This window comes from Lepidochelys kempii, chromosome 7 (assembly GCF_965140285.1).
Source record: "Lepidochelys kempii isolate rLepKem1 chromosome 7, rLepKem1.hap1, whole genome shotgun sequence".
NCBI lineage: Eukaryota > Metazoa > Chordata > Testudines > Cheloniidae > Lepidochelys > Lepidochelys kempii.
The window spans coordinates 37,424,021-37,437,569 of NC_136386.1; the positions used below are offsets into that span (position 1 = coordinate 37,424,021).

Consider the following 13,549-nt stretch of genomic DNA (forward strand, 5'->3'; position numbering starts at 1 on the left):
TTATGCTCAAATAAATTGGTTAGTCTCTAAGGTGCCACAAGTACTCCTTTTCTTTTTGCGAATACAGACTAACACGGCTGTTACTCTGAAACCTAAGCAGTAAGGTTTGTGGAGGAGAATTTCTTGACCTGTTTGTATTTAAATTCTTAACCTTAACACACTATTTTGTATGGAGAATATGCTTATTCTTTCATTGATGTGTAAGAAAGGTATACACTTTAAAGCTCCTGCACAACCAGAGAACAAATCCATACATACTGGAAGAGCACTGATTCCGTGGTCTCGCGGAAAGAGCCTTCCCGTGTGAAACAGGAAGTCGGGCGTTCGAATCCCGCGAGTCAGCGAGCCGCTTTGCATTCGCCGGTGCGCGGCCAGCGGCTTACCTTGTGCCTGTGGGAAAACTCCCAGGGCGGGCAGCAATAAAGGCGGCTTTGCTGAAAGCACCAACCAGTTGGATGCACACGCCACAGAGGTAGATGGGTTTGAAGTCACTTTCCATTTTCCCCCCTCCTTTTGGGGGGAGGGAGGGATAGCTCAGTGGTTTGAGCGTTGGCCTGCTAAACCCAGGGTTGTGAGTTCAATCCTTGAGGGGGCCATTTAGGGATTTGGGGCAAAAATTGGGGATTGGTCCTGCTTTGAGCAGGGGTTGGACTAGATGACCTCCTAAGGTCCCTTCCAATCCTGATATTCTATGATTCTATGTTTTTATGGGGGGAGGGATAGCTCAGTGGTTTGAGCATTGGCCTGCTAAACCCAGGGTTGTGAGTTCAATCCTTGAGGGGGCCATTTAGGGATCTGGGGCAAAAATTGGGGATTGGTCCTGCTTTGAGCAGGGGGTTGGACTAGATGACCTCCTGAGGTCCCTTCCAACCCTGATATTCTATGATTCTATGAACTCTGTCAAAAAGAAAAGGAGTACTTGTGGCACCTTAGAGACTAACAAATTTATTTGAGCATAAGCTTTCGAGAGCTACAGCTCACTTCATTGGATGCACTCAGTGGAAAATACAGTGGGGAGATTTATATACACAGAGAACATGAAACAATGGATGTTACCATACACACTGTAAGGAGAGTGATCACTTAAGATGAGCTAATACCAGCAGGAGAGCCGGGGGGGGGGGGGGTTGGGGGAAAACCTTTTGTAGTGATAATCAAGGTGGGCCATTTCCAGCAGTTGACAAGAACATCTGAGGAACAGTTGCGGGGGGGGGGGGGGGGAGGGGGAATAAACATGGGGAAATAGTTTTACTTTGTGTAATGACCCATCCACTCCCAGTCTCTATTCAAGCCTAAGTTAATTGTATCCAGTTTGCAAATTAATTCCAATTCAGCAGTCTCTTGTTGGAGTCTGTTTTTGAAGTTTTTTTTGTTGAAGAATTGTCATTTTTAGGTCTCTAATCGTGTGACCAGAGAGATTGAAGTGTTCTCCGACTGGTTTATGAATGTTATAATTCTTGACATCTGATTTGTGTCCATTTATTCTTTTACGTAGAGACTGTCCAGTTTGACCAATGTACATGGCAGAGGGGCATTGCTGGCACATGATGGCATATATCACATTGGTGGATGTGCAGGTGAACAAGCCTCTGATAGTGTGGCTGATGTGATTAGGCCCTATGATGGCGTCCCCTGTTTGTCAAGTAGATTATTCTTTCAGCAGCCAAGGTAAAAAACCCTTCAGATTGGCTGGATGAAATTACAAGATTTCCAGAGCCTCAAGAGTAAATTTTTTTCAATAATCATCAGGAAAAAGAAACTGACAGGCTGAAGCTAGGTCATGCTACTTACACTCTTCACAAGGCTCAATACACTGTATCATCTTGTAATAACCACCTTCTATTTGTACAGGCAGGCAAAAGAGTAAGGGGGAGGCTTAGGCTGCTGTAATATATTGGCATCTATGAAGTGTTGCCTTCTCTTCCTCTTGAATTTTCTCCCAAGACATACTATTTCCCCAAAATGATACCAGGTGTGAGGATTCTTCAGTTAACTTCTAAATTATTTTGAAATAATGAAAGTTGAAGCAGTTGCTCCTGCAGGGAAGGGGGACCTCTTGCCCAACACCTCATCCTACCAGTCCTAAATTGCCCCTAAACAACATCCCACATCTAGTCTGAATGATTATACAACAGGCCTACTCCCAGACTATCCTACTTTGGGTATGTCTACACTACGGAATAAGGTCGAATTTATAGAAGTCGGTTTTTTAGAAATCGGTTTTATATATTCGAGTGTGTGTCCCCCCACAGAAAATGCTCTAAGTGCATTAAGTGCATTAACTCGGCGGAGCGCTTCCACAGTACGGAGGCTAGAGTCGACTTCCGGAGCGTTGCACTGTGGGTAGCTATCCCACAGTTCCCGCAGTCTCCGCTGCCCATTGGAATTCTGGGTTGAGATCCCAATGCCTGATGGGACTAAAACATTGTCGCAGGTGGTTCTGGGTACATATCGTCAGGCCCCCGTTCCCTCCCTCCCTCCGTGAAAGCAAGGGCAGACAATCATTTCGCGCCTTTTTTCCTGAGTTACCTGTGCAGACGCCATACCACTGCAAGCATGGAGCCCGCTCAGGTAACCGTCACCCTATGTCTCCTGGGTGCTGGCAGACGCGGTACAGCATTGCTACACAGTAGCAGCAACCCCTTGCCTTGTGGCAGCAGACAGTACAGTACGACTGGTAGCCGTCATCGTCATGTCCGAGGTGCTCCTGGTCACCTCTGTGAGGTCAATCAGGAGCGCCTGGGCAGACATGGGCGCAGGGACTAAATTTGGAGTGACTTGACCAGATCATTCTCTTTAGTCCTGCAGTCAGTCCTATTGAACCGTCTTATGGTGAGCGGGCAGGCGATACGGACTGCTAGCAGTCGTACTGTACCATCTTCTGCCGAGCAGCCATGAGATGTGGATGGCATGCAGTCCTTCTGCACTGTCTGCTGACAGCCAAAGATGTAAAAGATAGATGGAGTGGGTCAGAACAAGAAATAGACCAGATTTGTTTTGTACTCATTTGCCTCCTCCCCTGTCTAGGGGACTCATTCCTCTAGATCACACTGCAGTCACTCACAGAGAAGGTGCAGCGAGATAAATCTAGCCATGTATCAATCAGAGGCCAGGCTAACCTCCTTGTTCCAATAAGAACGATAACTTAGGTGCACCATTTCTTATTGGAACCCTCCGTGCAGTCCTGCCTGAAATACTCCTTGATGTACAGGCACCCCCTTTGTTGATTTTAGCTCCCTGAAGCCAACCCTGTAAGCCGTGTCATCAGTCGCCCCTCCCTCCGTCAGAGCAACGGCAGACAATCGTTCCGCACCTTTTTTCTGTGCGGACGCCATACCAAGGCAAGCATGGAGGTCGCTCAGCTCACTTTGGCAATTAGGAGCACATTAAACACCACACGCATTATCCAGCAGTATATGCAGCACCAGAACCTGGCAAAGCGATACCGGGCAAGGAGGCGACGTCAGCGCGGTCACGTGAGTAATCAGGACATGGACACAGATTTCTCTGAAAGCATGGGCCCTGCCAATGCATGCATCATGGTGCTAATGGGGCAGGTTCATGCTGTGGAACGCCGATTCTGGGCTCGGGAAACAAGCACAGACTGGTGGGACCACATAGTGTTGCAGGTCTGGGACGATTCCCAGTGGCTGCGAAACTTTCGCATGCGTAAGGGCACTTTCGTGGAACTTTGTGACTTGCTTTCCCCTGCCCTGAAGCGCATGAATACCAAGATGAGAGCAGCCCTCACAGTTGAGAAGCGAGTGGCGATAGCCCTGTGGAAGCTTCAACGCCAGACAGCTACCGGTCAGTTGGGAATCAATTTGGAGTGGGCAAATCTACTGTGGGGGCTGCTGTGATGCAAGTAGCCCACGCAATCAAAGATCTGCTGATATCAAGGGTAGTGACCCTGGGAAATGTGCAGGTCATAGTGGATGGCTTTGCTGCAATGGGATTCCCTAACTGTGGTGGGGCTATAGACGGAACCCATATCCCTATCTTGGCACCGGAGCACCAAGCCGCCGAGTACATAAACCGCAAGGGGTACTTTTCGATAGTGCTGCAAGCTCTGGTGGATCACAAGGGACGTTTCACCAACATCAACGTGGGATGGCCGGGAAAGGTGCATGACGCTCACATCTTCAGGAACTCTGGTCTGTTTCAAAAGCTGCAGGAAGGGACTTTATTCCCAGACCAGAAAATAACTGTTGGGGATGTTGAAATGCCTATATGTATCCTTGGGGACCCAGCCTACCCCTTAATGCCATGGCTCATGAAGCCGTACACAGGCAGCCTGGACAGTAGTCAGGAGCTGTTCAACTACAGGCTGAGCAAGTGCAGAATGGTGGTAGAATGTGCATTTGGACGTTTAAAGGCGCGCTGGCGCAGTTTACTGACTCGCTTAGACCTCAGCGAAACCAATATTCCCACTGTTATTACTGCTTGCTGTGTGCTCCACAATATCTGTGAGAGTAAGGGGGAGACATTTATGGCGGGGTGGGAGGTTGAGGCAAATCGCCTGGCTGCTGGTTACGTGCAGCCAGACACCAGGACGGTTAGAAGAGCACAGGAGGGCGCGGTACGCATCAGAGAAGCTTTGAAAACCAGTTTCATGACTGGCCAGGCTACGGTGTGAAAGTTCTGTTTGTTTCTCCATGATGAAACCCCCCGCCCCTTGGTTCTCTCTACTTCCCTGTAAGCTAACCACCCGCCCCTCCTCCCTTCAATCACCACTTGCAGAGGCAATGAAGTCATTGTTGCTTCACATTCATGCATTCTTTATTCATTCATCACACAAATAGGGGGATGACTACCAAGGTAGCCCAGGAGGGGTGGTGGAGGAGGGAAGGAAAATGCCACACAGCACTTTAAAAGGTCACAACTTTAAAATTTATTGAATGACAGCCTTCTTTTTTTTGGGCAATCCTCTGTGGTGGAGTGGCTGGTTGGCCGGAGGCCCCCCCACCGCGTTCTTGGGCGTCTGGGTGTGGAGGCTATGGAACTTGGGGAGGAGGGCGGTTGGTTACAGAGGGGCAGCAGTGGCAGTCTGTGCTCCAGCTGCCTTTGCTGCAGCTCAACCATACACTGGAGCATACTGGTTTGGTCCTGCAGCAGCCTCAGCATTGAATCCTGCCTCCTCTCATCACGCTGCCGCCACATTTGAGCTTCAGCCCTGTCTTCAGCCCGCCACTTACTCTCTTCAGCCCGCCACCTCTCCTCCCGGTCATTTTGTGCTTTCCTGCACTCTGACATTATTTGCCTCCACGCATTCGTCTGTGCTCTGTCAGTGTGGGAGGACAGCATGAGCTCGGAGAACATTTCATCGCGAGTGCGTTTTTTTTTTCTTTCTAAGCTTCACTAGCCTCTGGGAAGGAGAAGATCCTGTGATCATTGAAACACATGCAGCTGGTGGAGAAAAAAAAAGGGACAGCGGTATTTAAAAAGACACATTTTATAAAACAGTGGCTACAGTCTTTCAGGGTAAACCTTGCTGTTAACATTACATACATAGCACATGTGCTTTCATTACAAGGTCGCATTTTGCCTCCTCCCACCGCGTGACTACCCCCTCAACCTTCCCCCCTCCCTGTGGCTAACAGCGGGGAACATTTCTGTTTAGCCACAGGCAAACAGCCCAGCAGGAATGGGCTCCTCTGAGTGTCCCCTGAAGAAAAGCACTCTATTTCAACCAGGCGACCATGAATTATATCTCACTCTCCTGAGGATAACACAGAGAGATAAAGAACGGATGTTGTTTGAATGCCAGCAAACATACACTGCAATGCTGTGTTCTACAATGTTTCCCGAGTAAGTGTTACTGGCCTGGAGTGGTAAAGTGTCCTACCATGAAGGACGCAATAAGGCTGCCCTCCCCAGAAACCTTTTGCAAAGGCTTTAGGACTACATCTAGGAGAACCGCAAATGCAAGGGCAAAGTAATCCTTTCACATGCTTGCTTTTAAACCATGTATAGTATTTTAAAAGGTACACTCACCAGAGGTCCCTTCTCCGCCTGCTGGGTCCAGGAGGCAGCCTTGGGTGGGTTTGGGGGGTACTGGCTCCAGGTCTAGGGTGAGAAACAGTTCCTGGCTGTCGGGAAAACCGGTTTCTCCGCTTGCTTGCTGTGAGCTATCTACAACCTCCTCCTCATCATCATCTTCTTCGTCCCCAAAACCTGCTTCCGTATTGCCTCCATTTCCATTGAAGGAGTCAAACAACACGGCTGGGGTAGTGGTGGCTGAACCCCCTAAAATGGCATGCAGCTCATCATAGAAGCGGCATATTTGGGGCTCTGACCCAGAGCGGCTGTTCGCCTCTCTGGTTTTCTGGTAGGCTTGCCTCAGCTCCTTCAGTTTCACGCGGCACTGCTTCGGGTCCCTGTTATGGCCTCTGTCCTTCATGCCCTGGGAGATTTTCACAAAGGTTTTGGCATTTCGAAAACTGGAACGGAGTTCTGATAGCACGGATTCCTCTCCCCAAACAGCGATCAGATCCCGTACCTCCCGTTCGGTCCATGCTGGAGCTCTTTTGCGATTCTGGGACTCCATCATGGTCACCTGTGCTGATGAGCTCTGCATGGTCACCTGCAGCTTGCCACGCTGGCCAAACAGGAAATGAGATTCAAAAGTTCGCGGTTCTTTTCCTGTCTACCTGGCCAGTGCATCTGAGTTGAGAGTGCTGTCCAGAGCGGTCATCATGGAGCACTCTGGGATAGCTCCCGGAGGCCAATACCATCGAATTGTGTCCACAGTACCCCAAATTCGAGCCGCCAACGTCGATTTAAGCGCTAATCCACTTGTCAGGGGTGGAGTAAGGAAATCGATTTTAAGAGCCCTTTAAGTCGAAATAAAGGGCTTCATTGTGTGGACGGGTGCAGGTTTACATCGATTTAAGGCTGCTAAATTCTACCTAAAGTCCTAGTGTAGACCAGGGCATATTGAAATGAAGGTAAGTGAAGGAATTCCTTGTCACAGCACAGGCAAGAATTGTTAAGCTAAGTGCAAGCTCAAAGTTTGTTTTTAAAAAAAAAAACTGCTGAAACCACAAGCACCTCTTTTTGCATGACCCAAAGATTGACTCTCCATAATTTCAAAACCTACTTTGTTGTATCAAATTGAAAGTTAATTCAGATCCAGAACTGGATTAACTTTCACAAGGGCTGCAAACAGCTCGCAACAGAATTCTAGAGATTTTGTGGATTTAGGTTCTCTCTGTAGATTTTGCTGTAATCACCAGACTCTAAAGAAAATGAAGTCCAGTCCTCTGGGTTTGCAGAAACTGATTCCCTGCTGTCAAAAACTAACAGCCTTAGAGGGAAAAAATGCCCACTTTAATTTCAGTATACTGATAACTGCAACATTTCACCGAGCAAATGCCAATATTTGATTTAAAAACCGGTTTGGCAAAAGCACCCTGCTTGAGTAATTACTTCCTTAATTACAAGAAACAACACTTAGCCTGTAAATTAGTACTCTTCAAAGTGCATATTCTCCAGGATCATACAAGTAGACTTCCTCAAAGCACTTTAATATGCTTTAACTTGCAGGGGGGGTTTTGGCAAATCAATCACCGTACAAGTGTTGGCATGAGATAAAGATAGTAATGTTGCAATCTTTAATACATCAACATGTCAAACATTTTACAAGTGAAATCATTGACAAATGTGCCTACCGAACAAGATTAAAAAGGGAAAGGGAAGAATGGGGAAGATCAGTTTTAAAGCAAAGAATTTTGATTTATTCAAAGTTAGATTTTGCTGTTTAAGCAGCCTGCTGCTAATTACACAGAAAGAGCATATATAAAAGTACTGAATATTCAAGACTGTAAAACTATAAAACGTATGAGTTTAATTTTTTCTTTACAAAACACAAGAACTCTCTCCTGACAATGTCTACTTCATCAAGCAATGCTATGAGAATGAGGGGAAATGCAGACTATGATACTCAAACAGCATGAGAAAATGTAAGTACAATTCTTAGTTTCTTCCTTTTGTTTGCAAGATCAAGTGAACGATGCAAAAACAGACTGCACTGTCATAAGACTGGCACACAGAAGCCTGCTTTATTAGCAAATCCTTAATCTATTCATTAGATTGGTTGCCAAACCTCATGATAGATTTTTAGGAAGCTTTAGACAATCACTGGTTTATGACAGGTAGAACTATAGCAGCTCATCAGTGGATGAAAATGGCTATTCCTTCAGGAGGGAAGACTCACCGACTGTGGCAATTGACAAGGGAAAAGAAAATTATATTTTTGACTTAAGGAACATACTTAAAATAAATTAGGCTCAAGACTTTAAAAGTGAATTATATTGCAGCTGAAGCACTGATCTTCTCCGAGTACGCTGATGACAACAGGAGCACAGTTGACTAAGCACAACCTACTTAATGTTATGGTTACCGGAGGAGTTGATTTGAGCCATTTTATACAGCATTTAAAAACCAGTGTTTCCTCTGAAGACTCAAATTAGCTGCTGGAGTTGGTAACACCGATGGTTCAATCTGTAACACGCTTCTTTCTTAATCCCAGTTCTGCTCCAAAACATTGAAGATTAGACTGAAAAGTTTTTTGGCTGAAGGCTGCTTCTGGCTACACACCCAAATATAGCCTCTCTTCATGCCTTCCTCAGCTCATTAACTAATACATTTCAACAAGTGTACAGTATGGTCCTGACAACTCATTTAAAGACTGAAATTTCAAAGAGGCACCAGTTTCTTTTGCTTTGTTTTGAGGGGCCTCTAAAGCAGGGATTCTCACAACAAAATTTTTGGTGGCCTCAGAGTGCAGCCACCAACTCGTGCTGGTGGCTGTGCTGACAATTTTTCCTAAAATTCTTAATTAACTTTGGAAAAACAAACAAATATGCATATATACATGTCCAAAGCATTGTAATTTATTTATGTAGGGTTTTATTTCAGACTCAGTAATAAAAATAATGTACAGTGGTCTCTATTCTTTACTGGACCTAAACAGAATAGAAACACAAATAGGGTGCTTTGCATGTTCTTGTTTTTTTGTTGTTGTGCCTTTTGCTTTTTTGGTTGCTTTTTTTTAAAAAAAAAAAACTTGCTAGATAGTAAGTCTGCTGCTGTGAAGAGAGATATTCACCAGCTGCCTATACCTCCAGTGTTTGTTTCTTCAAAGGGGGGCAAGGCCCAACCCCCACTGCTCCCCCTGGAGAGGGGCCACTGCTCTCTTCCCCCCTCCCCACCCAATCACAGCCCAAGAGGCTGTGGCTGCAAGAAAAGCCCCTGGTGGCCCCAGTGGCCGCATTTGAGAAACGTAGCTCTAAAGATAGTTAGTGAATGCGAAGTAGATAGCAATTCAAATTTTCATCTCGGTGTCTAATGGTTTTCTAGATCCCTTAGCCTCAACTACACTGGCAATATTCTTAAATCTCCTGCCATTGCACTAACATTAGTACAGTTCCACCAGTGACAGCAAAAAGTTCATGAAAAATGCCCATGCAGACACAATCATGATAGCAAAACTATCTACTAGCTTTACTAAACTACATAGACTACTTCTTTCCTACTTCTCTGCCCCATCCATCTACTCAGCAGTCCTGACCATTCACTACCCGCTTCTAATATTGACTGACCTGCTCTATCTCCTCCCCATTATGTTGAAAAAGGATATAACCACTTGCTTTGTATTTCCCCATCTCACCGATCTGTAAGTCGCTGAATCATTTCCTCTCACTACTGTTTTAAGACTTTCACTCTCTATAACTTAAGAGTGACTGTGTTAAGCACAGGGTATAAAAGCAAGATCTATGTAAGCAAACAGAAGGAAAAATGAAGATAAAATATCAAACGATTTAAATTAAATGTTTTGGAAGGAGAGCAGGGGTATTGCCTTGAAATGTATGGCAACTTGTAGGGTCAAAATTTGAAAACCCCTTGTACTATACAGAACATCGACGCCTTGTAGAGCAGCATTCCACAGTTACAAGTTTCAGTTAAGTTTCCATTATAAGCATGATTTTTCTGCCCTCCATCGCCAACTAAAAAAAAGAACAGCCTCAAAACAGAGCTGGATCAAGGTAGATTTTCTTCTTCAGATATCTGAAGTGATTAGAAGGTGAGAGTTCCAAATCATAAAACTTCAGAAATAGAGATGACTGAATTCCAAAAATGACTTTTTTTAAAACCAATTTTCAGCATGACAGAAAATAGGAGAGTGATGACTAAATTAATTGCATTAAGCTTGTTGAGATCTAGCACACAGCATAAAAATTATCTGATCTAAAGTCTAATTTCGTAAGTCAATATTTTAAATAGGAGCTTCAGTGTGGTCCATCAGGCACTGGTGAGCTACTTTTGCTGGTCAGCGCCACAGACCAGATCAAGAAAAAGGTGGCAGCTGGAGAAGGAGCTCTTCATTTCCTCGGTCTCCTGTACACAGCTTATCTTCCTCACCCAACCCCAAAATCCCTTAATTCCCCAGTTTCCCCATCCCCCGCCCCCAGGAAGTAACAAAGCAATTCCTATAAATGTCTGTCAATGAACAAATACTCTTATGGCACAATTTAAAAATTAAATAATTACAAACAGAAATCCACTGAAAGGTCACATTTCTAGCTTAGGTACCAGAAGCTGAAGGCAATGTTAAAACAAAAAATATTTGCTGAGGTGCTCATCCACATCATCTCCTCTTCCCTTGATGACTGTCCCTTCTTCATGACCTCCAAGGGTCTCAGTTGGGCAGACCACTGTCACCTACCCTGTTTCCTTGGTATACGCGGAAAATGTCAGCCTACCCTCAATCTTTCCTGTCAGTCAGTTCAAAACCATACTTTACAAAATATCTGAGTTGCTTGAACCTTTCTGTAGCTCTGTCCTATCACCTTTCCATCTATTTTCAAATCCTGAGTGAATTTTTTTTTCAGTTTTGTCTCACTCTTCACATCTGCTTTTTTTAAATTTTAACTATTTACATTCTCTAAATATTGTATTGTGGTACATTTATATTTAGAACACTTAATAATCTGATTAAATTGGCTTTTTAAAGACTTTCATGTGTATCTGGGAATTAAATAGCCACCAGTGCCCCTACGCTGCTAACTTACTGACATGCACACACCTATGCAGTACCAGATGCATTCAGATGCAAGATCAACATCAAGAAGAGCCAAAGAAAAAACTAACAATACAGTCCGGAGATGATGACAGGCAGAAGTCTACTCACCTGCCTATTACCCATCACAATAAAAAAATAAAACCCTAATACTTCACTCTTCTGGCCAAAAATAAAAAGCCAAACACACCATTTCTTACCCTTAGTATATATAGTTTTGCAAGATGGCACTAATTAGTGAGCTTTCACATATTTTGAAACAGTACAATTTTGGACCAATGCTCAAGAAATATGTCCGGTTTTGTTTTTTTTTAAAAGCCTATTTGTACTGGTAACAACCAAGTCCTCACCACTGAAACTGTGATTGTATAACAGATGGATCAAAGACTATAGCCAGACAGCATACATTCTACCTCAGATTTTGAACAAGAACATATTTTGTTCAGCGTTCTAAAACAAGTTCCACTGCAGCTCACAGTAGGATTTTGGAGACAACTTCCATTTATTATTACATTTAAGCCATAATGAATCTGTACAAAAATCTGACACTATTCACTTACCTACCACCAGGCTAATAGTTACTGGGCAGGAGGGAGGGGCAGAGGGGTGATTTCCACTGTGTAAGCCTGTTTATATACAATAGCATAACATTATTGTTTGGCATCATACTGGAAGATCAGACTGTGAACGTTTGCAAAGAAGACTCTCTCAAGTACTTACATTTCACTTCCACATATCTGTGTTTGAACAGGAGTACATCTCTCAGTTTTCCAAGTGTTTCCATGAATCTTTTGAGTACTAGAACTATTTTGCTTTGCAATTCTTACTCCCTGGATATTTATGGACCACAAAGTAGTACAACAGAAAATGTTCTCATTAGTGTAATTACTATATAAACAATTCGTTATTGTCCATCAATTTCATGGTTACAAAGATTATTAGAATATTCCTGTTGCTTGAAAATTACATTTTTACTTTAGCAGCACTTGACAATAGATGCTTAATAGCTTTGCGAATCCATAACCGATACCAACCCTATCAAGAAGGCACTAGCAAAGAGGATTTCCGTTGTTCTTGCATATCAGCTACTCACATTAACTTCAGTCTACTATCTATGCACATAATTACACCGTCCAGCAATATATACCCGTGAGGCACTATCCCAAAGCTTCACGAACATACATAGTGCCTGACAACACCAGTATGAATCATTACAGTCTTATAGCCACAGGACAGAGCTGCTCACCCACATGACAGCGTGCCAAAAGAGAAGAAACCCTCCAGACACTTGCGCACCCCACGAGCATCCCTGTTCTCGGGACGGTGTCAAACCTCAGCGGGGACAGGCGACACGGCCACGGCCAGCTCGGATTCGAGCGGCTTCGGTTTCACTCCGGTTCCCTTCCGAGCCATGATAAAGCGCAGCCGGGGGGTATGGGGCAGAGCTGGCCCGTGCACCCTCCCGGCCACCGCTCAGCTGCGCGGGGATCGCCCGGCTCCATGCGCTCAGCCGGTGGGAGCTAGAAGAGCTCCCCGCCCCCGACCCGGCTCCCCCGGGCGATGCTGCCGCCTGTCCCCGCGCCACGAGCCCTCTGCCCCGGGGTGCGGAGGCGGCTGCTCCCCGCGCCTCGACGCCGCACCCAGCTCCGCACCAGGGGCGCCCCGGAGCCCTGCACCCCGGTTACCTTGGTGCCGCCTCCGCTCTCCCCGGGGGGTGGCGCGGCGAGGCCGGCGGCGGCGGCGTTGCAGAGCCCGCGGAGTCCCGTGGGCCCGGCCGGCCGCCCCCCGAGCCAGCTGCGGAGCAGCGGCAGCCCCCTCCGCATGGCCCCAAGAGCGCGCGGGGCCCACAGCCCGCCCGGCCCTGCCGAAGAGCCGCGGCAGCGGCCGGTGCAGCGAACTCGGTCCCCTAGCCCCGCCCCCCCACACGCCGCCGCCAAGGGGCGGAGCCTGTAACCGCCCCCCTCCCTCCCTCGACGCCGCCGGCAACCCCGCCGGGGTCACGCCCCCTAGCTCCACCCACAGGGGAGGTGGGCTCCACCTTGGATCCTGTCAGGAGCCGACCCTGCCCCACAGCTGAGGGGTAGGGAGAGTTGTGCTGCCAGGGGGCCCAGTCCCTCCATGCACCTAGCTCAGGGTGGGTGCCACCCCGCCCCTCGCGTGTGACACACATGGAGGTGGAGGCCTGGGGGTCCCAGGGTATTAGCCAAACAAGGTGGGTGGACCAGCTCGCCTTCAGGGAAAGGGACTCCGAACATAAGAGCAACATGCAAGCACATATTGTAAGGGACCAGTCAAGGAAGACTAGCCTGCTTCCACTCCTGTAGTTATAGGACAAAAAGAAGAGATTAGGCCTGGACTAAATTTAGGAGAAGCTGCTATGCAACATTTTATCAGTATATTTAATCCACCTCTAGGAGAGGGAGAAGCTCTCCTAGCAACATAGCAGGGTCTACACTGGGGATTCGGCTG

The 13,549-nt window shown here is 46.4% G+C and overlaps 1 protein-coding gene across 1 annotated transcript in view; it reads right to left on the bottom strand.

Annotated features, from left to right (window-relative positions):
- LOC140914442 (haloacid dehalogenase-like hydrolase domain-containing 5) overlaps nt 1-12,977 on the bottom strand; it is a 49,576-nt gene extending 36,599 nt beyond the window's left edge. The window contains exon 1 of the mRNA XM_073352225.2: nt 12,766-12,977. Within this exon, the coding sequence (XP_073208326.1) occupies nt 12,766-12,903 (138 nt within the window). The 5' untranslated portion in view covers nt 12,904-12,977. The remainder of the gene's footprint in view (nt 1-12,765) is intronic.
- Nucleotides 12,978-13,549: the final 572 nt, after the last annotated feature.